A 22,664-nucleotide genomic window follows, 5' to 3' on the forward strand; every position below is an offset into this window, starting at 1 on the left:
TACCAGAAAATTATTATTGAGCGAAGGAAAAGGTTCGGGTAATGTCAGACTCTAGGATAGGATAAACGACACGCATCAGCGAAAGTTTTCCGGTAGAGATTACGCGTCTCGAACACTTTATGAATATACCCCACGCAAAAAAAAAAAGAAAATCTCTTCTCACCACTTTAGCAATAGGCCAAAGTTTTGCGAAGCGAACCGCTGGGATTGTATGAATTAAACATGAGTTGAATGGTGATACGTTTCGTTCCCTTGCCGAAGAAACAAAGAAACTATCCAGCTGAAAATGCCTTGACATTGTAATGGTTTTATCAAAACGGTAGCCAGTCGAGAGAGCGTGCAGCCGAACAAAAGCCGGCACAAAGGATATTATAAAAGGTTTTCCTCAGTCACGCATTGCTAAATACACCCCTCGAAGAATATTTGTTGCGTCGAGAACACAATCCAACGGTTGCAGCTTTATTTAGTCTTCGGGAAGATAGATCAGTTAGCGAAAACGCAATGTTTTGTTATCGTAGGTAGTGAAATAATTTCTGATACCTAACTTTGTATTTGCTTTCTCCCCCTGCTGCGCTCTCCCTAGGCGGGGAGCCGTTTTAGACACAATCCCCTAGCAGAGCGTAAAATACCGAACGTGACACAAGTTAATCGCTCAACTCATGCAAAGCTAGTTTATTGTCACACTTTTTCCCCTCACTATCGACAATTAAAAAGTTTGCTAGGTAGAGAGTGTGTTTCATACGTAGGTAGAAAGCGAACCCCCCAACAGGAAGAGTTGAACAGCTATCTTGTTCGGCTACATGAACCGTGCATAATGCAGCCAAGAGTGAAACTCGCTTGCTCACGTGACAATGCAGAAACGACCTTCACCTTTTCCCCTCTATTATTATCGAATACAAAGTAATACAGGTTCTTATTTAAATGAAAGTTTCACCTCCAGGTAAGTGACTTTTATTTCCTTCTTTTACCATATTATCAATTAAACGCGAAAGCTGATTTAGCCAGTAGGATGAATAGCTCCGATAGGTTTACCCGCGAGCAAGCACATTACTATACTGGCAGAAAAGTGAAAATATTTTCTTACTTTATGGTCCTAGTCCTCTCTGAGTGAAAAAAAACCTCTACTTAGCATTCCCGAAGGTTTAACTTCGGAAAGTCGAACCCCTCCAAGCGAGGGAGAACCGTTCAAGTCCTAGTTCACTCAACATAGTAAATAGCGATCGGAGGGCAAACACCGATCGTACACTAGCCCATACGGATTACCCGATATGTACTAATCATATGTCATCATTTATCATTCATGAGTTCCTACAGAAAAAGATACTTAAGTAGCAATAGGGATCAGTAGCAAACATCATAGTTCATATGTTCAGACACGCATAACCGATTGCAATACCATAATTCTACGAGAACAGGAGACAAAAGCGGTGACTTGAAAAAATACTTGTCCACGCAGCTGTTCTTCCGGTTCGGATTCGTGTTCACAACAGTTCCAAAGAGATAGTTAATAATCGAATGCAGCTCGACACCTTACCCAGCAAACACGTTTATGATTGCATCAGCTGATGCATACGATTGTTATAGTACGATTTCTAGATTTGGGGATGAAGTGGTTTCAACATTTTAAAAACTGGTCGATTTTTTTACCGCTCCGTTGACACTGAACATAGCCATCGTTTAAACGTTTAAAACAAACTATCATTCGATGAAAAATCAATTCTCACTCTTGCTTTGTTCTTCTTATTCCTTTTACTTTCTTTTTTCTAATCTTTCATGCTTTGTTTCTACTTATTCTTCATGTTTTGTTTCTATTTTCTCCCTTTTTCCTTCTTCTTTCTTCTTTCTTCCTTCTTCCTTCTTCCTTCTTCCTTCTTCCTTCTTCCTTCTTCATTCTTCCTTTTTCCTTCTTCCTTCTTCCTTCTTCCTTCTTCCTTCTTCCTTCTTCCTTCTTCTTTCTTCCTTCTTCCTTCTTCCTTCTTCCTTCTTCCTTCTTCCTTCTTCCTTCTTCCTTCTTCCTTCTTCCTTCTTCCTTCTTCCTTCTTCCTTCTTCCTTCTTCCTTCTTCCTTCTTCCTTCTTCCTTCTTCCTTCTTCCTTCTTCCTTCTTCCTTCTTCCTTCTTCCTTCTTCCTTCTTCCTTCTTCCTTCTTCCTTTCTTCCTTCTTCCTTCTTCCTTCTTCCTTCTTCCTTCTTTCTTCTTCCTCTTCCTTCTCCTTCTTCCTTCTTCCTTCTTCCTTCTTCCTTCTTCCTTCTTCCTTCTTTCCTTCTTCCTTCTTCCTTCTTCCTTCTTCCTTCTTCCTTCTTCCTTCTTCCTTCTTCCTTCTTCCTTCTTCCTTCTTCCCTTCTTCCTTCTTCCTTCTTCTTCTTCCTTCTTCCTTCTTCCTTCTTCCTTCTTCCTTCTTCCTTCTTCCTTCTTCTTCTTCCTTCTTCCTTCTTCCTTCTTCCTTCTTCCTTCTTCTTTCTTCCTTCTCTTCTTCCTTCTTCCTTCTTCCTTCTTCCTTCTTCCTTCTTCCTTCTTCCTTCTTCCTTCTTCCTTCTTCCTTCTTCCTTCTTCCTTCTTCCTTCTTCCTTCTTCCTTCTTCCTTCTTCCTTCTTCCTTCTTCTTCTTCCTTCTTCCTTCTTCCTTCTTCCTTCTTCCTTCTTCCTTCTTCCTTCTTCCTTCTTCCTTCTTCCTTCTTCCTTCTTCCTTCTTCCTTCTTCCTTCTTCCTTCTTCCTTCTTCCTTCTTCCTTCTTCCTTCTTCCTTCTTCCTTCTTCCTTCTTCCTTCTTCCTTCTTACTTCTTCCTTCTTCCTTCTTCCTTCTTCCTTCTTCCTTCTTCCTTCCTCCTTCTTTCTTCTTCCTTCTTACTTCTTCCTTCTTCCTTCTTCCTTCTTCCTTCTTCCTTCTTCCTTCTTCCTTCTTCCTTCTTCCTTCTTCCTTCTTCCTTCTTCCTTCTTCCTTCTTCCTTCTTCCTTCTTTCCTTCTTCCTTCTTCCTTCTTCCTTCTTCCTTCTTCCTTCTTCCTTCTTCCTTCTTCTTCTTCCTTCTTTCTTCTTCCTTCTTCCTTCTTCCTTCTTCCTTCTTCCTTCTTCCTTCTTCCTTCTTCCTTCTTCCTTCTTCCTTCTTCCTTCTTTCTTCTTTCTTCTTCCTTCTTTCTTCTTTCTTCTTCCTTCTTTCTTCTTCCTTCTTCCTTCTTTCTTCTTCCTTCTTCCTTCTTCCTTATTTCTTCTTCTATCTTCCTTCTTCCTTCTTGCTTCGTTTTTCTTTCTTGTTTTTTCTCCGTTCTGTTTTCTCTCTTTTTTTCTCGTCTTTTTCTCTCGTCTTTCTCTCTCTTCTTTTTCACTCTTATTTTTTCTCTATTTTTATTCTTCTCCTTTTTTCTCCTTCTTTCTGTCTTCTTCTACGTTTCTTTTTTTTCTCTTCTTTTCTCTGTTTTCTTCTTTTATCTCTTTTCTTCATTTCTCTCTTTTCTTTCTTTATTTTTACTTTAAAGTTTTTTTCTAATTTAATGGAAATATGGAAATAAAATAAGTAAATTGGTAAAAACATTGCAAAGAAATAACAAATACAGCACGAGATTTAAAGAAATATAAAATAAGAGAGAAAAATGTGTAAAAAGGGAAAGGGTAAAACAGAGAAACTGTGGAAAGGAATGAAAAGAAAAATGGTAAATGGGAAAAGCAAATGAAAAAATAAAATTATAGTGCTTATACAAAAAATTTTAAAAAATTATTTTATAAATATTTGAAAATTGGAAATATAGACGAAAAATTTACATACTTACATTTTCACAAAAAATAGAATAAATTGGAACAATATTTAATAAAATATACTAAAATGACTCAAAGAAAATTGTAAAAATTATGTGGATTAGAAACTAGCAGTGAAAAATGCGAGTATACGTACAACAAGGACAAATAAAAAAAGAGCAGAACAAAAAGCTATTTGAAAACAAAAAAACGAATATACAATTTGAGGTACTATGAAGAATTAAATGTGAATGGAAATGAACACCGCGTATAGTAAGCAAATAACAATTACAAATACATTTTTTTGGTTAGCCAAATTTTCTTTCGTCTTTTTCCGCTTTCTTGTTTTGTCACTCATTTTTGCCTCCATGTTTTTTCTTATTCTTTTCCAACTCTCTTTTTTTATTTTTCGTCCTGTTTTATCCCAGTTTTCATGTTTTTTAATTGTTATTTTCCTTTATTTTTGTAATTACTTTCTCATATGTTCATATTTACATGAATTATCGCCCTTTGCACTTCTCCGTTTTCGTTACCCTTTCAGATTTTCCATCATATTTCTCACAATAAGAAGAATTAAAATGCAAAATAATGAATGGGAAAGCTTAACAAGAAACCTAATTAGAGAAGGAAATTGGACAGAAACATAGGAAAGGTAAACCAAATATGAACAAAAAATGAAAGTGTGTAATTGTAAACTAAAAAGGGTAAAAGAAACAAGAAGGTGTGAAAAGAATTTAAAACTGGCAATAAAAAAGTAAAAGAGGATAGCGAAACGGAGAAGAATAAAAAGAAAATGTGATAAAATGAAACACACACAAAATAAATAAATGATGGGAAACAGCAAACGTGAACATATAAGACTGAGATTATAAAAGAATACATGACAAGGACAAAGAATTCAAATAGAACAAATTAAAAAGCTGAAATCGAAAAAATATAACAGAAACAAAACACAATGAAATCACAAAAAGAAACCGGTAAAACTCGAATGGATTCGTAAATTGTATTGCAAAAAAGTAGAAGTATAAAAGAAAAAAAAACATTCGCCTTTTTATTTTCCATCTCTCTACTTGGTTCTTTTTTCACAATGTTCCTTTTTTGTTTTCCCTCTTAATTCTTTTTCTATAAATCCATCTTCACTTGAAATATCGCCATTTCCAATTTTTTTCATTCCACTGTAGAGATATCCTCCTTTATTTCGTATCATATTTTTCGAACGAAAAGAAGAATATGACAAGGAAATACAAAACAGGAAAACGGGAAAGCCTAAAACGAAAATTAAATGAAAAAATCAGACAGAAGCATGGCAAAGAAAAATGCGATACGAAACAAAAAATGAGTGAAGCATAAAATTGAAAATGGAAATGCGTAATATAAGGGAAAGAGTAATAGAATAGATATGGGAAATTGAAATATCAAAGATAAAAGAGGAAAATTAATAAAAATATTCGAGAAGAAATACTGAGTTCATTCAAAAAAATGGTAAAAATGAAATGAAAAAAAAATAGAAATAAAACAAAACCAAATTCATGTTTTCTTCTTTTTGTTTTATCTCTCTGTTTCTCTTTTTTACTTTTTTCTCATTTTCCTTCCTTATTTAATTTTTGCCTTTCGTTTATTTTCACTTGAGACTTTACTTTTCTAATTTTTATTATAATCCTACTTCTGAGTTATCCTTGCTGATTTTATATTTTAAAGAACAATAAAAAGAGAAGTTGCTTGAGAAAAGGAAATTAAAAAAGGAAATTTGGACAAAAATATAACAAAAGAAATCAAACAGGAAAGGAATATAAAGGCATAAAAATCGAAATGAAAAAAAAGGTTCTGAAGGAAAGGGTAATGAAAAATAGAAGTGAAAAAAGAAATTAGATAGGGAAATATGAAATAAAACATAAATTTAGGAAACGGGTGAAGTAAATGGGAAGTAAAAATCGAAATGTAACGGAAAACAGAAAACGTGAAGAGTAGACAAAAAGGAGAAAAGATGAAGGGAAAACAATTGGAAACGATTATGAAAAAGGGAAAAAAAAGGGGAAAAAGTACTAGAAAACAATGGGGAAATGAAATGAGCAAAGAGCGAATGTAAAATGAGGAATAACAAGAGAAAAAAAGAAACGTGAAAATAGAAAACTTAAATTATAAGACAAAAACATAACACAAAAATGAGGAAAAATAACAAGAACGGAAAATCCAAATAGTAGAGGTAATAATGAAGAAATCAGAAAAAAAAGAAAATGATTATAAAAGAGGAAAAAGAAAATTACCTGTTGAAAATATTTTGAAAATGGAAGTGTAGAATTAATAAGGCATACAAAAAAAATGGGAAAAAGGAATAAAAAAAGAAAATGATAAAGGAAATTTGTATGAGGAAATGGGAAAAAATTAAAATAAAACGAAAATCAAAAAACCTGAAAATATAAAACGGAAATCACAAAATAAAAAGTACAGATGGAATGATGAAAAACGGAAATAAAAGTATAAAATTTAAAAGGGGTGTATGAAATGGGAAAGGACACTAGAAAAAAGATGAAAAGAAATGTGCAATATACGAATGTGATAAAAAATAAACAACACAAAAATAGAAAACTGAAATTATAAGAAAGAAAACAACATGAAAATGAAAAAAAAAAAGAAACAAGGACGGATAATCCAAACAGTAGAGATGACAGTGAAGAAATTGGATAAAACATTCCCGAAATAAAACATGAAATCATTCAAAGATAATGATCAATGAAAATGAAATAGAAAATTTACCTGTTCAACAACACAAAACGGAAATTCCTTATATATTTTAGACAGAAGCATGGGACAGGAATATCAAATAGGAATCGAAAATGAAAGTGTGAAATTAGAAACGCGTACAAGAAATGGGAATGGGTACTAAAAATGTGAAAAAGGAAAATGAGAAAGTAAATTGGTATGAGGAGATCATAACATGAAAAGTACTAATAAAAGAGAAAAAATGGGAATAAAAAACACTATTAAACAAAAACAAAAGTACAAAACAGAAAAGGGTTACAAGAAATAGGAAAGGACACTGAAGGAGGAAAAGAAATGAGCAAAATACGAAAGTAAAATGGGAATGTAAGGAAACACGAAAAAAGAAAATGAAATTATAAGAAAAAATGAGCCATACCATGAAAATAAAAAAAAAATAAACAAGGACGGAAAAACCAAATAGTAGAGATATCAGTAAAAACTTGAAAAAAAAACATTCCCGAAAAGAAACCTGAAATCGCTCAAAGAAAATGATGTATGAAACCTGTTTTACAGTGAAAAACAAAAATTCCCTTTATCTACCTCCTATTTTTAAACCAAAAAGGAAACGAAAATGAAAGTGTAAAATTAGAAAGCGTACAAGAAATGGGAAAGAATATGAGCATTGCGGTTGTAAAAGAGTAATGTAATTGGAAATAGGAAACACAAAATTGAAAATGAAAATTTTTAAAGGAAATATTTACATGGAAGTTAGAGCAGAATTAGAAAATAAAACGTGAAATCGAAGTTGTAGATATAATAGAGAAGATATTGAGGAAAAGATATAATTAAATTAAACTGAAATGACTCAGAGAAAAAAAAGAAAGTGCAAAAAAAGATGAAATAAGTATCAAAAATGGCATAACGTGAGGGATAAATTGAAAAATATAATACGAAAACGAATAGAAAAGAAAAAAATAGTAAAGGATCATGTGGATAACGGGAAAAAATATGGGAAGATGAAAGAAGAAAACGCTTTGGTGAATAAAAACGGTAAATGACAGTGGATAGAAGAAAATAAAACACATTCGATCATTGAACTCTAAACTTGGATATATTCAGTGTCAAACGAAAATGCAGTTTGCAATAACTAAGTGGGTCTGATGAAACCTTTTTCCTCTTTTAAAAGTTGTTATTTAGTTGAGGTAATAATTAGGTATTCAATACCTAATTGAAATATAACAGGGAGCAAACACAAACCAACGACGTTTTTTTCCACTGTTCCACGATAGCCGCGACGAATGATCTCAATACCTGGGTGTGTATCGATGAGAATAACCCAAACTTAATATAGTAAGCATTATATTACACACAAACAAACAAAAAAACCATCAGGAAACCAACAATGCGAAATACTTTCATTTATTCAGGCTAAAAATTATAAAACGGAACATCAGCAGCATCCACCTAATTTGATACCGTATTCTATATAAATACATCATCATCCTTCTGTTCCCTATTTTGACACGACGAAACTCACTAACAAAGAATCCCCTGCTCGAAAAAAAAACCGATAAAATTTGAATGAGCCTGAAGATTTCCACTTATGTTCACACCCACTCGGACACCGGCAGCTCATCCTAGCTGTCTCGGCAACAAGACCGGCTCCGAAACTGTATCCTTTCATCTTTTCTGGGCTTTTGTGAGGGGAAAGAAAATGAAGGCTCAAAAATCCAAAGCACCCCTAATCATTCTGCTATTTCCGAATTGGCAATCGAAAACTTATCAAAGCAGATTTCATTCTGCTACACATTTTAGGGCCCACAGCCACCGTCGATTTTTATATTTTCCTTATTTTTTCCTGTGTCGTTTCATATCGAACCCGGGATCAGACATTCACAGCAATGTTTCGGATTGAAAACCATCGTACAACGTTCTAGAAAATGAGGCAGAAATAAGAGATCTTTTTGATTTAGTCACCCTTCCTTTCCAGTTTACCCGCCCTCATGCACTCAATCGCTCATCATTATTCTCGCTCCCCCCGAAAGCTCTCCTTCTCGCACCTTACTCGAAAATATGCGGACTCTTAGTCACAGCCGGTCAGCTCAGAAGAGAGAAAAAAAGGTACCACCATCCAAGCAAAACATTTAATCCGGAATTAAATTGGCCTAGCAGAAGGGACTAAGTATGCAGGAATGCTACTGCTTTCCGGTCCGCCTGTCTGTCCCGCATTCTAATCTATTTTTTTTTTTGCGTTGCCTAGGCTTATTACGACTTTTCCACCCAGGGGCTAAGAAGGATAGGCTCTAGCCAACTGTAATCGAAATTAAAAGCCCCAAATTAGACATTGTGGTTCCCGGAAGCACGCAAAGCACGTGTACCGTGAACGTAGAGGGTACAGATAATTTCAGATCCCGCAGTTTCATCAAAAACCAATTCGCCATAAATTCGTCATCATCCGTCAGCTCGTTCATCATGTAACAGGCGATTTCAGAATCATCCATCCATCAATCCACCCGCCTCCAGCCACACCACTCTCAGTGTTACCGTTGTATACTTTTTTCCTTAATAGATTTTCTCTCTCGCTCATAAATTGCTGTTAATTTTCCATGCTCGACGCGATACATATCAAGTGTAGAGGAAAGCAAACAAATTACGTTAAACAGATTTTAATTGGATTTTCTATACCATTTATCGATATAGCTCTTTTAGACTGCGAACGCTTTTTCCTTAGTTTTCTAGTGAACCAATTTGCTCTCCCTGTTTTTCAAGGTTTTGTAGATTTATTCTGCTGGTCGATCGGCCGGAGGTTTTGTTTCTCGAAGAACTCCGATAGAGTAGGATTCCCTCTAGCTTCTGACGTTCTTTTTTCGGTTTTTTGGTTTATTTTTCGAATAAAAATATTATAGCCCTCCAACTGTAGCGAGCCGCTATGGTTTTGCTAGGCTAAAGGCTGCTGCATGATTTTCGTTTTTCTTATCGGATCAGAGCCGATTAAAAAAAAAATGCGGAGCAAACCCGCCAAAGTGCTTATGGTTTTAATTATTTTTTTTTCCAAAGCGTATGCCTGAATCTTTCTTTTCTGTATGCGCCTTCCTTTATTTTCCAACAGTGTATACTAACTAGTTTGGCCGCTTTATGTTCCATATTTAAAATACTAGATCCTGCTAAAGCAAATTTCTTACATTTAGAAGAATCGCTACAAGAGTGTGAATTGATTTTTTCCAAACACAATGAAAATAACAAAAAAAAAAAACAATCAAACATATATATATACCTATTGGACCGTCATCTGGATTACCGATCGGGATTCTTAAAATAAAACAAACAAAACAAAATCAAGAATTATCTTTACTTGCATGACCAAATCGAATCTATTTGCATACAAATTAGCTGAAAGAGATTTTTTACTAATACAAGAAATGATTTTTAAACAATTTTTCTTCATCAAGTTGTTATTATCTTTAGACGTTATTATTTCCGTTTTTCCGGTTGATTTACACATCACATAGATTCCGTTTCGTATCAATTCGCACCATCTCTCTACTTCTCTGTCTCTCTTTCACCACAGTGATGCTCACCTCTCGAAAACTTTCCCTTTTTTGAATTATGTTTTGAGATGTTGATAAGCATCGCTTTACTAATTTTTTTTATTTTCTTTTTATCAAGCACCAGTAATTTACTATTTTTCCACTTGTTTAATTGGATTAAAGAAAAAAAAAAACACAATTGCGTGCGCCATTTTCGATTAACTTTCCACTTACCGTCGGACGGAGGTTGATCTTAGTGACCAAAATCCACAATAGCGCGAATGGTGATCGCTATCCAAGTCACAAACGTCAGCCTTCGTACCACGACTAAGAAATGTGCATTTTTCCTGTTGGTTCACACTTTTATTAAGATAAGAAAAAATCACTTTCACAGCGCCACCCACCTCACAAAGTACTCCTATTCCCTCGAGAAAAAAAAATCACTGATTTCACTCATCATAAAATATTTGCAATCTGCTTTACTTCAAACCTATCTTACATAATAAGGTTAAAAAAATATTCATCCTCCCGCCACAAACGGCATAACCCTGTTCCACTCTAGTCTGTCATTTTTCGTTCGAACCCCCTTTACCCTACTAACCAATTTTTCTATTCTATTATAATTATTATTACCGTTATATAATACCTATTCTCATTCTCAAATAATCAACCGATAACCGAACTAACTGAAACATTGTCTGTAATAAAACCCCTTTTCTGTTCTTATAGGAAATTATTCACGTTTAGCATGTGAAATACAGTTTGTACGTTCGATGGGTTATTATCTCATTCAGATTTACATACCATCCGGATTAATTGTAATCATATCGTGGGTATCATTTTGGCTAAATAGAAATGCTACACCAGCACGTGTTGCATTAGGTGTAACCACTGTCTTGACAATGACAACACTGATGTCGTCAACGAATGCTGCCTTACCGAAAATATCTTATGTAAAATCGATTGACGTATATTTAGGCACATGCTTCGTCATGGTATTTGCCAGTCTGCTGGGTATATAACAATTTTCTTACTTATATATACATATTTTTATATCTATATATATTCACTATTTGCTACTGTACAAATAACAAGTCTCTTTCGTGTTTGTGTTAATCCATGTACTTAGAAGTTTGTTGAGGCACGGCGAATTTTCATCCCGCACTGTCATGCGCCGTTCGCTGGCCGCCGGGGTCCTAACACTGTCGGTACCGTAGAAAGCTGTTCCAAAAATTAGTCTTGCATGATTTAATTTTTGATCAGCTTTTGCTCCACTGCTTGTCGCTTTGCCCCACCAAGTGTTAGGGCCCTGCCCACGCGAAGACAATTTCCCAACTGGCCTGAGAATGAGAGATTCCCCTAAAACTCAAACCAAAAAAAAAAAAAACAAAAAAAAAAAAAACAAATAATAAACAACAACAGTGTAGGATGAAAACTCCCAACCCAATCGAAGTCTGAACGATACGAAAAAACAACCGGAAGACCCAAGCTTTTTCAAAGTCAGACGAAACTCGTGCATTGTGAAGTGCTCCAAGACAAATAACTCACAAATCATCCTCATAAAGAAGGAGTTGAGATATTAGCGTTCGATTTGAGACAAACCGAAAGTCAGTTGGACAAGTCGAAAAAGTTCCATTAACTCACCAAAATGCAAATAAAACTGCAACTTACATTCGAGCTCAGCACTGGCACTTCACGCATTTGTTGCATACTTAACTGATATAATCACTAGTCGATCAATTGCTAAAACAAAATACAACTTGCAAATACAATAGCAACTTAGTCACATTGCGAGCAACTGAACCTTGACTCGGATTTGCTCGAAAACAAAAAGAAAACAACTGGGTCTCACCTTCGACTGAGAATGCCCCGCGCGTAATTTGCAAAACCTCCCACAAAACCGAGCAAAACAGAAAAAAAATCAGGCAGCTCCGATTAGCAATAATCGAAACGTTGTTCCGATCGTATATCAATATATATGCTACAACACCTCACGTTTCAATCGCCTCACCCCTCTTTCTATATCAGAGTAACGAAAAAAAAACTACAAGCAAGCAAACCGAAACCCAATATACAACCAGAAACAAATTCGATAAATTCATCTATGCTCAGCCAAACCGCTATGTTTCGCTTGTTTCCGATGGAAACCGTTTTTCTTTCCATCTTGCGTTTTCCTTGCCACGAGCAGTTGCAATTGAATAAATCTTTGTTTTATGTTTTTCTCTCTCTCTTACTCTATCTATTTCTCTTTTTAAAATTACTTTTTTCTCCTATATCTACTGCTATAAGTTACTGTTCGTTTTCTTACCCAATGAACTTTGACACTCTATCGAAAACCGAACGGATAAAAAAGCAACAACCAATATCAGTAATCGCTTTAAGCCCAGCAAGGACTCGCGCGTACTCGAAGCACCAAAAGATTCTGTTGTATCTCTCTTGTTTTTTTGGTTTTGTTTTGCAGCACGCCGGGGAATGCCTTTCTGGTGGAGCGTCGGATCATCGTCTTCTACACGACACAGTTGCAGAGGGGAAAGGAACAGACTTCCCAGGGCACACGCGGGGGGTTTAAACTGTCGATTCCAGTGCAAGCGTTATAATTTACTATTAGTGTTGCATAGTGCAAATGAAAAGAAAACAGAAAAAAAACTGCACAAAGCTTTCGAGTCGCTATTTTCCGAGCTGGATGAAAATTTTGCTTTTACTTTTTTGATATCTTGGATGGGTTTAAAATGCGAAGCTTTAAAAGTGAAATCTCTATTTAGTGTGACCAATTATTACTCCAGTTTTACTCTCAAAAATTCGGCTAAATGTTTCTGTCACCAGCGAGTATTTATATAGATCATTTTAGACTCTACCTTCACAGATTTGAATAGAATCAAAATATATTCATGTTTTCCGCTAGAGTTCTCTTACGCAAAAATACATTGATTTGAAACTGTAAATTCCATCAAAATTACGTCATACACAAAGTTGCAAATAATTGAATGTCTTCACCGAAAACAAATTAAACCTAAATAAATTACAGCATTTAGAATATGAGCTTCTTTTACGTGGCCTTCAGAATTTACAGAGTTTTTTCAGATAAATTTCAAAATTTACACGTTTTCGTTAAGCAGACGCTCAAAGCAGTCAAAGTTAAGCTTCCGAAATCAATTGTTTTTAATGTCAAATGTCTTAGTAATGCATGGTAAAGGGTGTTACAGTCGAAAATTGGTCATACAAATGTCTGTGTGAAAAAAAATTTCAATTTCAATTTTTGTATAGCCTTCTTGGTTACTTTTTTCGACACAGAATGCCGTTAGCCTTGAACGGAAATGTTGGGATTCCGCTTGAAACTTCTAGTCACTCTTTACGTCGTTGTTGAGGTTTTCAGATTTCGATTTTCTCTCAATCTTGTCTTTCTGACAGTCCACAAACGTTTTCCAGACTTTTTTATTACCTTATTGACGATTGATTTGCCCACATTCAAATATTTTTCAAACTTGGTGTGCAAATAGGTCGGATTTTCGCGACGCGTGAGCTAAATTTCGATGCGATGCTTCTCTTGCTTCGAAGCCATTTTTGAAACTGAATATCAAATATCAGAATCAAACATGTTACATACCTCAAAAATTTCCTTCAAAAAATTTCACTTTTGTCACACGAAATGGGTGCCAGATTTTTTTCTTTTCCCAGATATCGACAAAATCGACTCGGCAACGCTGGTGACCACACCGATAAAACTTCAAATGTATTTCTATTTTTCGGATTTTTATTTTCCAATTTTCGACTTAATCCTCCTAATTGAAAACTAGTCACATATCATGTAACAATATCACGTACTAAATATGAACAATAGCCTACGATGATATTTTGGATATTTCAATTCTGAACAATTCCCTTAAAAATGTTAGAATTTTAATTTATTTTCAATTGACACATTTGATTTTTCTGATACTTTGCATTTTCTTACAAAAAAAAAAAACAATCATATCTTGTAGTTTTTAATGTAAATGCAATCAAACGTGGAGAAAGATTTTTCTCAGCGTAGTTTGCTTTGATTACTCTTAACCCTAAACGTCAAATTTTTTTAAACGATTTTAATTTTTTATTATTTTTTCATTTAATTTTATATGTCTTCTAGGGTACCGAACGTCTCCGGCAGTGGTTCTTTGGCAGGTTTTTGCAAAAGTTTGCTACAGGAAACCTGCTACAGAAAACCACTGCCGAAAACGTTTACATGTACTTTTTTTATTTCTTTTTTTTTTCAATTTATTTTCATTTTCTTCACAGTTTTTCAAATATTTTCTTTATTTTTCTTTATTTTATTCAAATTGCTTTCCCGTTTTTTTATTTTCTTAAACTATTTTATTTGGTAGTAATTTTATTTTTAATTTTTTAATATTTTTCTGTTATTTTTATGTTTTCCTATTTTTTTTTTTTTAATATAGATTCTTGATTTCTTTGATTTTTTTGTTTTTATTTTTTTCAATTTTTTGTTTTATGAATCAATTAGGGAACGTTTTTAACTTTAATTTAATTGTTTATGGTTTATTTTTTCATTTATATTTATATTTCTTTTAGGGTATCGAACGTCTTCGGCAAAGATTTTCTTCGGCAAGTTTTTGTATAAAATTGCTACAGGTAACCTACCAAAGAAAATCACTACCGAAAACGTTTTCAAATGCTTTTTTAAATTTATATATTTTTCTTTTTCTAGCAAATTTTTAATTTTTTTTTCTTATATTTATTAATAATTTTATTCAAATTTTGCCCCCATTTTTTAAATATTTTTATTTGTTTATTTTTTTAAATATTTTTGATGTAATTTTTTTTACTTTTTGTATTTATTTTTTCCCTCTTTTTCATTTTATTTTATAAATATTTAATTTTGATGATATTTTGAATCAATTATGGAACGTCTCAAAAATACCTATTTCGACACCCTCTCCTTTCGTATGCATCCTGAAAATTTTCCGCATGGGTTGCAACGCTTCAGCAGGTAGCCCACCCTCATTTCTCCTGAAGCGTGACGTATTATATAAACGTTACCCTACGACATTTCAGCTTTAGATTTTGAAGTAGAAAAAAAACCTGCCACATAAAATTGCGTCTATATATAACTGGGTCAGACCTGTAATTATCTCAAAAACCTTATTTTTTTAAAATTATGATTTTCATGAACGCTATAGAAGTTTAGCTAAACATTGGGGCTTGTCTTATCATGGAGAGATAAAAAAATTTAAATTATTTTCAAATAAAATAAAAGAAGGCAAACCAGAAAGGTTTGTTTGATTGGTATGATGTCTTCGGTAAATTTGTAGACAGTAATTCAGTCCTTCCAGTAAAAACATACAACGTAAGACAAAAAAAAATTAAATAAAAATTTGTTATAAATTAAATTTCTCAAAAAAACTCTCATATCAAAATTCTGAATTATGTTCTACGAAAACCATACAATTTTAGCTAAACATAGCTGGTTGAAAATTAAAAAAAAAAAGATTTAAATTTTACAGAAAAAAAATGTTTCAATTTTTTTACATCGTATGTTTTTATTTTTTTTTTATGATTAAAATTACTGTATACAACTTTGAACAAAAATCAAACAAACCGTTTTGGCCATTAAAATATGTTTGTCATTAATAGGCACACACAGTAAATTTGATCTATCTGTTAGCACGAAATTCTTTGTGCTCACGAGAAATTTAACCTTGTAAGCATTTCTCCCTTGTTTGATCGGCAGACCTTCGGCAAAGTTGTGTCTTTTAAAAATTACACTACAAAAAGGATTTGAGTGAAAAAAATATTTTAAATATTTGTTTTTTTTTTTAGTTCTGCAATTTTTGACTTTTTTCCCATTTTTTCACGTTCGAAAAACTATCAATATTTAGTTTACAATATAGGTAAAACGTGTAGGTTTTGCAGAAAAAATCAGATGTGAGTGTTTTAAAATATTTAATTTATAGTAATATTTTTGTTTTCTTTTTCTTATTTTTGTTTGTTTTACAGTGCACATTTTTTCTGTGAAGAAACAGTTACAGTCGACAACTTTACCGAAGACATCATAGTAATCAAAGAAAAATTTCCACTTAATTTTTTTAAAAAATTTTTCATTTCTACATGATGAGACGACTATCCTATGCTCAACTAGCCTTCAGTAGTTTTCATTGAGAGAGATGATATTTAAAATATAAACTTTTCAAGATAATGAATTTCATTTTTTTCAATTAGTCGTGGTTCAAAGTTTCAACCAAAAAAAAAAATATTAAAATTGATACATTTTTTATGGAACTGCTCTGGACATTAGACAAAAAAATGATTTCAAATATACCATATCATAATATTTCTTGTAGGTCAAAAAAGTCAGGCTTCGTCGTTTTGAGAATTCACTCAACGAAGCCCGGCTAAGTTACAAGTTTGTTTGGGAACTATTTTTGAAAAGACAAAACAAGTGAGCGAGAATGAAAATGAAATTCGATAAATAATATATTTTTTATATGTAATAAGTAAGATTATTTTCATGAAAATTTTTAAATTGAAATCCCTGTGAAAGTTTTGAAAACAAATTTTGTTCACAACAAAATATTAAAAATATTTGAGAAGGGCAATATGTAAATTTAATTTTAGTTTTTACAAAGATTACCTGTTTTTTTTTATTGTATTTTTTCCGGTGAAGTTTCAATTATCTACAATTTGTCTTTAACGTCACTTGGCTGGATTTGTGGATTTCAACAAAATAAATTAGCAAATTTTCACAATTTAAGTAGGGCAAAAATAAAAATTGATTAGATACCGTGTTTTTTTTCAATGAGTCTTTTTATTTGCCGAATTCATAGATATTAGAAAAACGGAGCATTTTAAACAATTCAGTTTTTATCTTGATGAAGTAAAGAATAGTGAATATGGGCGAATAAAAAAATACATAATTCGATAAACAAAGCAGAGTATATTAAACATCCAAATTTTTTTACCAATTTTGCAAAATTTAAAACGGATGTTATTTTTGTCTTTTATCTTTCTCAGTCTTTTTTGGAAAAAAATACACGATAATCTAGTCAAAGTACCCGACGTTTCGGCCGTTCTTTGGTTGTCTTATTCAAGCGAAATTTGGTTGTGTCTTATTTGCCTAAAATGTAGTTTTCCAAAGGCCGGAGGTAAAAAGTTGTAGACAAATACGACACAGTTAAAATACCCTTGAAGAAGGCCACCAAAAACGGCCGAAACGTCGGGTATTTGACTAGATTGTCTATATTGTGTAATTCTTCAAAAAAATCTGAGGAAGAAATAAAGAAAAACACACGCATAACTATTACTAGAGTTTTGTAAAAGTTTTGAATTTAAATAAGTCAAATTTCCTCTTTTCCCCTTTTAAGCATTCTTGAAAAAACTTGGTTCTTAACCCTTACGTATTAAAAAAATGGCTCCAAAGACGTTTCAAGAGAAAAATAGTTAGTTATAAAGAAAAATGTAAAATGTCAAGTAAAATGTTTCAATAAAAATGTTCAAAATATTTTATATATATTTTTATACTCAAATATTTCCCTCTCGCTAATTGAGGGGAAAATAGGGTTGAATTTTGCAAACAGTTATCCTTATTTTTTCATGCAGTTATCCGTGTTCCAAGCTGAATTTATGTACGAGAAACTGTGTTATGAATGAAACACAGAATTATTCAAACAGACGCATTTCCCCCATCGGTTTCAATTCACCTTTCGAAAGCGATCATTATAGACATTATAGATGAAACATATTCGCAGGAGTCTGATTCGGAAACAGAACACACGTCATCGCGTATTTCGGTGAACATTCTACCTCAGGATGGAATTATTCCATTTTTAATAGCTTGGAGAAATAATATCTACAAGACCCTCTCGTGAGGCATTACGAGAGTTGAGTGCACGGAGCAATTTTCGAATTGATACAAAAAAATTAACCGGTTCGTTTATATGTCTACCTTTGATTTCCATGAGTTGAGATACGAATGACGAAAACACTGAAACCAAAACAATAAAAGAGCACCGCATTGGCTTGAAACCCAATCTGCACTATAATTTCATCAACCGTTCAGTGCAACATCCAGGTACTCTACACAAGGCATTCCCCGGCGTGCGGCTTTTTTCCAATCTGATGAATTTATTGAATGACATCTTAAAAGAAACAAGCAAAATCTAATACTAAGAAACCATTCCAAATAAGCACAGTCGAAACATTATTACGTCTCTCTCTCTTTCTCACGTATACTAAAACTACAGTAGAGCTTTTGACGCACCTCATGAGAGCAACAACCAATCATCTCGGATCGGTCGATCGGTGCAAGCCGGCAGCAGCAATTGCCGGCTTGCCAGTCGATCGCCCCCCGCTCCGAAATGATTAGCACACGCCAGAACAAAGTAGGACAGAATAACGATTACAGAAGAATACATTCAATTTAGTCATCATTGCTAACAACTAGGCAACCGATTCCGATTTCGAGTGGAAATTCAAAGCAAACAAAGTCAACAGTTAATCAATCAACCCACGATGAATGCAACCGGAAAGCTGACCAACAAAAGGATAAAGTGTGGTCAGCTAGAGAGTGCAATAGCAATTTAGCACAAGAAAATACGGCACGTGGTGGTGAACAATAGCGTTACTTTTAGTTGATTTGATGAATTTATCGAATTTTCTCATCTCTCATCCAACCACCACAAAGACAACCACTCTCACATACACATCAGCACCGATACCGAGTCACGTGTTCAGCTCATCTGCATCCACACCTCAATCATCTAGTCGTGCGTAGGACGTCGTGTGAACGCTTCCAGAGGGTGGTTAGTTTTCCAGAATTTCAGCTTACGGCTCTCAAGCCCACTCAAAGATCACTCATTCAAAGCGGACCGGAAACCTGTGAACCCCCCACTAGGACGGGGGATCGAAAAGGTTCCGGATCTTGATTTTGGATGCGTTAGAAATTGCGGAAAACTTGCCGACCGCTCGCCATGCTGTTAGTCACTTTGCTACCACGTTCTTGCTGTCCGTTCTGTCTTTTGACCGATCACGGCAACCCATAATATCATAGCGATCAATCATCCAGTAGTAGATTTAGTCGTATCGAACAGAAGGCTAGGCTGAACAAGTGCTAAATACCAACAAACAAACCAAAAAAAAAACCGCTCATCCATCACTCGAACTCTCTATCTCTTATGTATATCAATTCTGGATGTAAACGTAATTTGTGTGTACGTGTGCTTTCGACTAGGTGTTTGTTTGAACCACAATTCTCGTTTTGAATACTGTTTGTTGTTAATCCACACTTGGCGATATTTTTCCACGATACTGATCTGTTTCTCTTTCATCCCACCATCCCCACCACTTTGCATAATCTTGCACTAAATAAATTTTCCGAACCGAAACACGCAAAACATAGAATACGCCACCGTCGGTTATATGGCGAAGCGGATACAGATGCGCAAGCAGCGCTTCATGGCAATCCAGAAAATCGCTGAGCAGAAAAAGCAACAGCAGGCGGACGCCAACCATCCGCCTCCACCGCCACCGACCAGCGATCACAGCCACGGTCACGGCCACGGGCACAGCCATGGCCACCAGCACACCCCGAAACAACAGATGGGCAGCCGTAGCGGTACGATGTCCAATGTGCCCCCCCATAATATCGCGGGATCACGAGGTTGTTCTATTGTAGGTCCACTATTCCAAGAGGTGCGCTTTAAGGTGCACGACCCGAAGGCGCACTCGAAAGGCGGCACGCTCGAGAACACGATCAACGGCGGACGGGGCGGCGGTGGACCACCGGGCGGGGGTGGCGGTCCACCGGGCGGTGGCGGAGGCGGACCGGACGAGGAATCGGGCGCACCGCAGCATCTGATACACCCGGGCAAGGTGAGTGCGAATAGAATCAACTACCTGTATTTTGGCGAAACATAACACTGGTTAACAACGAAAAAAGTTGCTCTAGGAATGTTACAGTTTTTTAACCATTCGTGTGAATTTTGGAGCCACTAGGTTATGTAGAAGTGCATCGAAATGCCGCACAGCTCGTGCTTACGGGAAAACTCTTTTGGGTCTCTGAAAAAGTTATCATTGGGGGCACCAGAATTCACAGGAATGATTAGAAAGTTATAAGCTCTCATTTTTTTTCCAGTTTAAGCTCTAGGACAAAACCTGTGTTTACCAGCATAAACTATCCGCCACATTCGAATTTTAATCAAAACGAAAATTTGAAAATTTTTGTTTTCCGCGTAAAAAGTGTATCTCGAATTTTTTTATCATTTAATAGGGTTTTATAAGAAAAATGAAAATAATATTGCGAATTATTTTTTGTAAGCGAAACAATATTTGGGGACATTCGTTGTTTTGCTTTCGTCTCGATTAGACGCAAATTGTTTATCTCCGTTTGAGTTCGCAAAATAACAATACACGAGTTATCGTACGGGTGTTTTTTTGTCGATTAGTTCTCGTGCTGCGCAATAACAATAGACTGTTATATATCGGCAGAAACATCTGCACACTGGTAGGGGCAGGCTACCCCGCCAGTGATTCGATACGCAGCTGATATATCAGCAAGAATAATTCTCCCGCACCGCTGTTACCCCGCTAGCAGCACGGACCATCATACGATCGAGCGAGTGGAAGTCAACTACAAGTGGCATCTACAAGGTCGCGTGTAGGACACGGCCACTGTGTCTCAACACGAAGCTGGATCGTCATTGTTTGTTCTGCGGAGACGCTCGATTAATCCTACTATCAGCCGTGAGGTCGTGACTTAGACGTTCGGTGAAGTATTACCTTTAGAATTTTTACTATTATTATCAATATTATTACTATGTTATAATATTATTATTAATATTATTATTGATATTATTATTGTTATTATTAATACTATTACTATAATTATTATTATTATTATTATTATTACTATTGTTATTAGTATTAGTATTACTGTCTTTTTTTTTATTTGATCCATTGTAGATTGAAAAATTGTTTTTAAAATTTAACATCAACTACTTGAACCCCCCCCCCATATTCGAATATTTATCGTTTGTGTGCGGTAGAGCGTAACGCTCCCGCAAAATGGACGACATGCAGGTGCAACTTTTCCTGGAGGTGGAAACAAACGGGGAAGAAATTGAAATTTCTCCCATCAGCACACCCCTACCTTCCCCTGTGCCCTCCCCTTTGCCAAGTCCTGTACCAAGAGTACCGGAAGTACGGGTAAAAGCTTACCCAGATGCCGCTGGCGGTCCCTACGTTGTTTTTTTCCGGCCCATAAAGAAGCCATTGAATATTATCCAAATTGGCAAAGACCTGGCAAAACATTTTTCGGCCGTAACCGAGATTACGAAGGTGAGGCCGAACAAACTGCGAGTTGTCGTGAGTATCTTGAAGCAAGCAAACGAGATTGCTGGCTACGAGCTCTTCACGAGAGAGTATCGCGTGTACATCCCTGCCAAGGATGTAGAAATCGACGGTGTGGTTACCGAGGGGAATCTCACTGTCGATGACATTTTGCGTCATGGAGTTGGCTGCTTTAAAAACCCCTTGATGCAAAGTGTAAAGATACTGGATTGCAAGCAATTGCATTCAGTATCCATCGAAGAAGGGAAGAAGAAATTCCTCCCTTCGGATTCCTTCCGAGTAACATTCGCCGGATCCGCGCTGCCGAACTACGTCCGCTTGGACAGGGTTCGTCTACCTGTACGCCTGTTCGTACCGCGGGTCATGCATTGCCAAAACTGTAAGCAGTTAGGTCACACAGCCACCTACTGCTGCAACAAGGCACGCTGTAGCAAGTGCGGAGGCAATCATGCTGAGAACGCTTGCAGTGGGGATACTGAAAAGTGTCTTTATTGCGAGGGAACTCGGCATGACCTTCCGGCATGTCCCGCGTACAAACAGCGCGAGGAAAAAATTAAGCGTTCCCTTGAGGAACGATCAAAGCGCTCTTTTGCAGAAATGCTTAAGAGGGCTGAGCCACCCTCGACAGGAAACATCTTTTCCTTTTTGCCAACCGATGAGGGTACATCTGACGATCCCGTCGAAGGGTGTTCCTATGCCTTGCCAGAGGGATCTAGGAAGAGGAGAATGCTCAACTCTCCTAATCTTTCTAGTAAAGGTCGTAAGATAACCCCTAGCGGAATGACCAATAAGACAACACAAAAAGGAAGCGGTGAAGAAAAACCGAAGCAAGTACCCCCCGGTTTTAATTTCAAATCAAACCAGGAGTACCCACCGCTTCCTGGGGCACCAAAAACCCCTCGGGCACCCATTTCTCGATCAGAAGACATAAAAGAAACAGGGTTCATAAAATTCTCTGATATTGTGGACTGGATATTTAAAACATTCAACATACCAGATCCCCTTCAAAACATTCTTCTTGCCCTTCTCCCAACAGTGAAAACCTTTTTGAAGCAACTCACAGCAACTTGGCCCCTCATTTCAGCTATCGTATCTTTCGATGACTAATTCGTTGAAAGAGGTTAGGAATTTTGTCACTGTGTTACAGTGGAACTGCAGAAGTATCATCCCCAAATTTGATTTATTTTCACATTTGATAAACACATACAATTGTGATGCGTTCGCGCTTTGTGAAACTTTTCTCAATTCAAATGACCAACTTAATTTCCACGATTTTAACATCATTCGTCGAGATCGAGACTCACACGGTGGAGGGGTACTTTTAGGGATCAAAAAGTGCTATTCTTTTTTCAGAATTGACCTCCCCTCGATCTCGAAT

General features: G+C 35.5%; 1 protein-coding gene across 13 annotated transcripts in view; it reads left to right on the forward strand.

Moving 5' to 3' along the window:
• LOC129722423 (gamma-aminobutyric acid receptor subunit beta) overlaps window positions 1-22,664 on the forward strand; it is a 187,920-nt gene that overhangs the window by 139,497 nt on the left and 25,759 nt on the right. For 11 of the 13 annotated variants that reach the window (XR_008727598.1, XM_055675858.1, XM_055675859.1 and 8 more), the window contains exons 8-9: window positions 10,682-10,966; window positions 19,338-19,810. Coding sequence is in view for 12 of the 13 variants with exons in the window: in XM_055675858.1 (XP_055531833.1) it covers window positions 10,682-10,966; window positions 19,338-19,810 (758 nt within the window). In the remaining variant the exon portion in view is untranslated. The remainder of the gene's footprint in view (window positions 1-10,681; window positions 10,967-19,337; window positions 19,811-22,664) is intronic. The other 2 variants (XM_055675867.1, XM_055675868.1) reach the window with 2 other exon arrangements.

Source organism: Wyeomyia smithii, chromosome 2, assembly GCF_029784165.1.
Source record: "Wyeomyia smithii strain HCP4-BCI-WySm-NY-G18 chromosome 2, ASM2978416v1, whole genome shotgun sequence".
NCBI lineage: Eukaryota > Metazoa > Arthropoda > Insecta > Diptera > Culicidae > Wyeomyia > Wyeomyia smithii.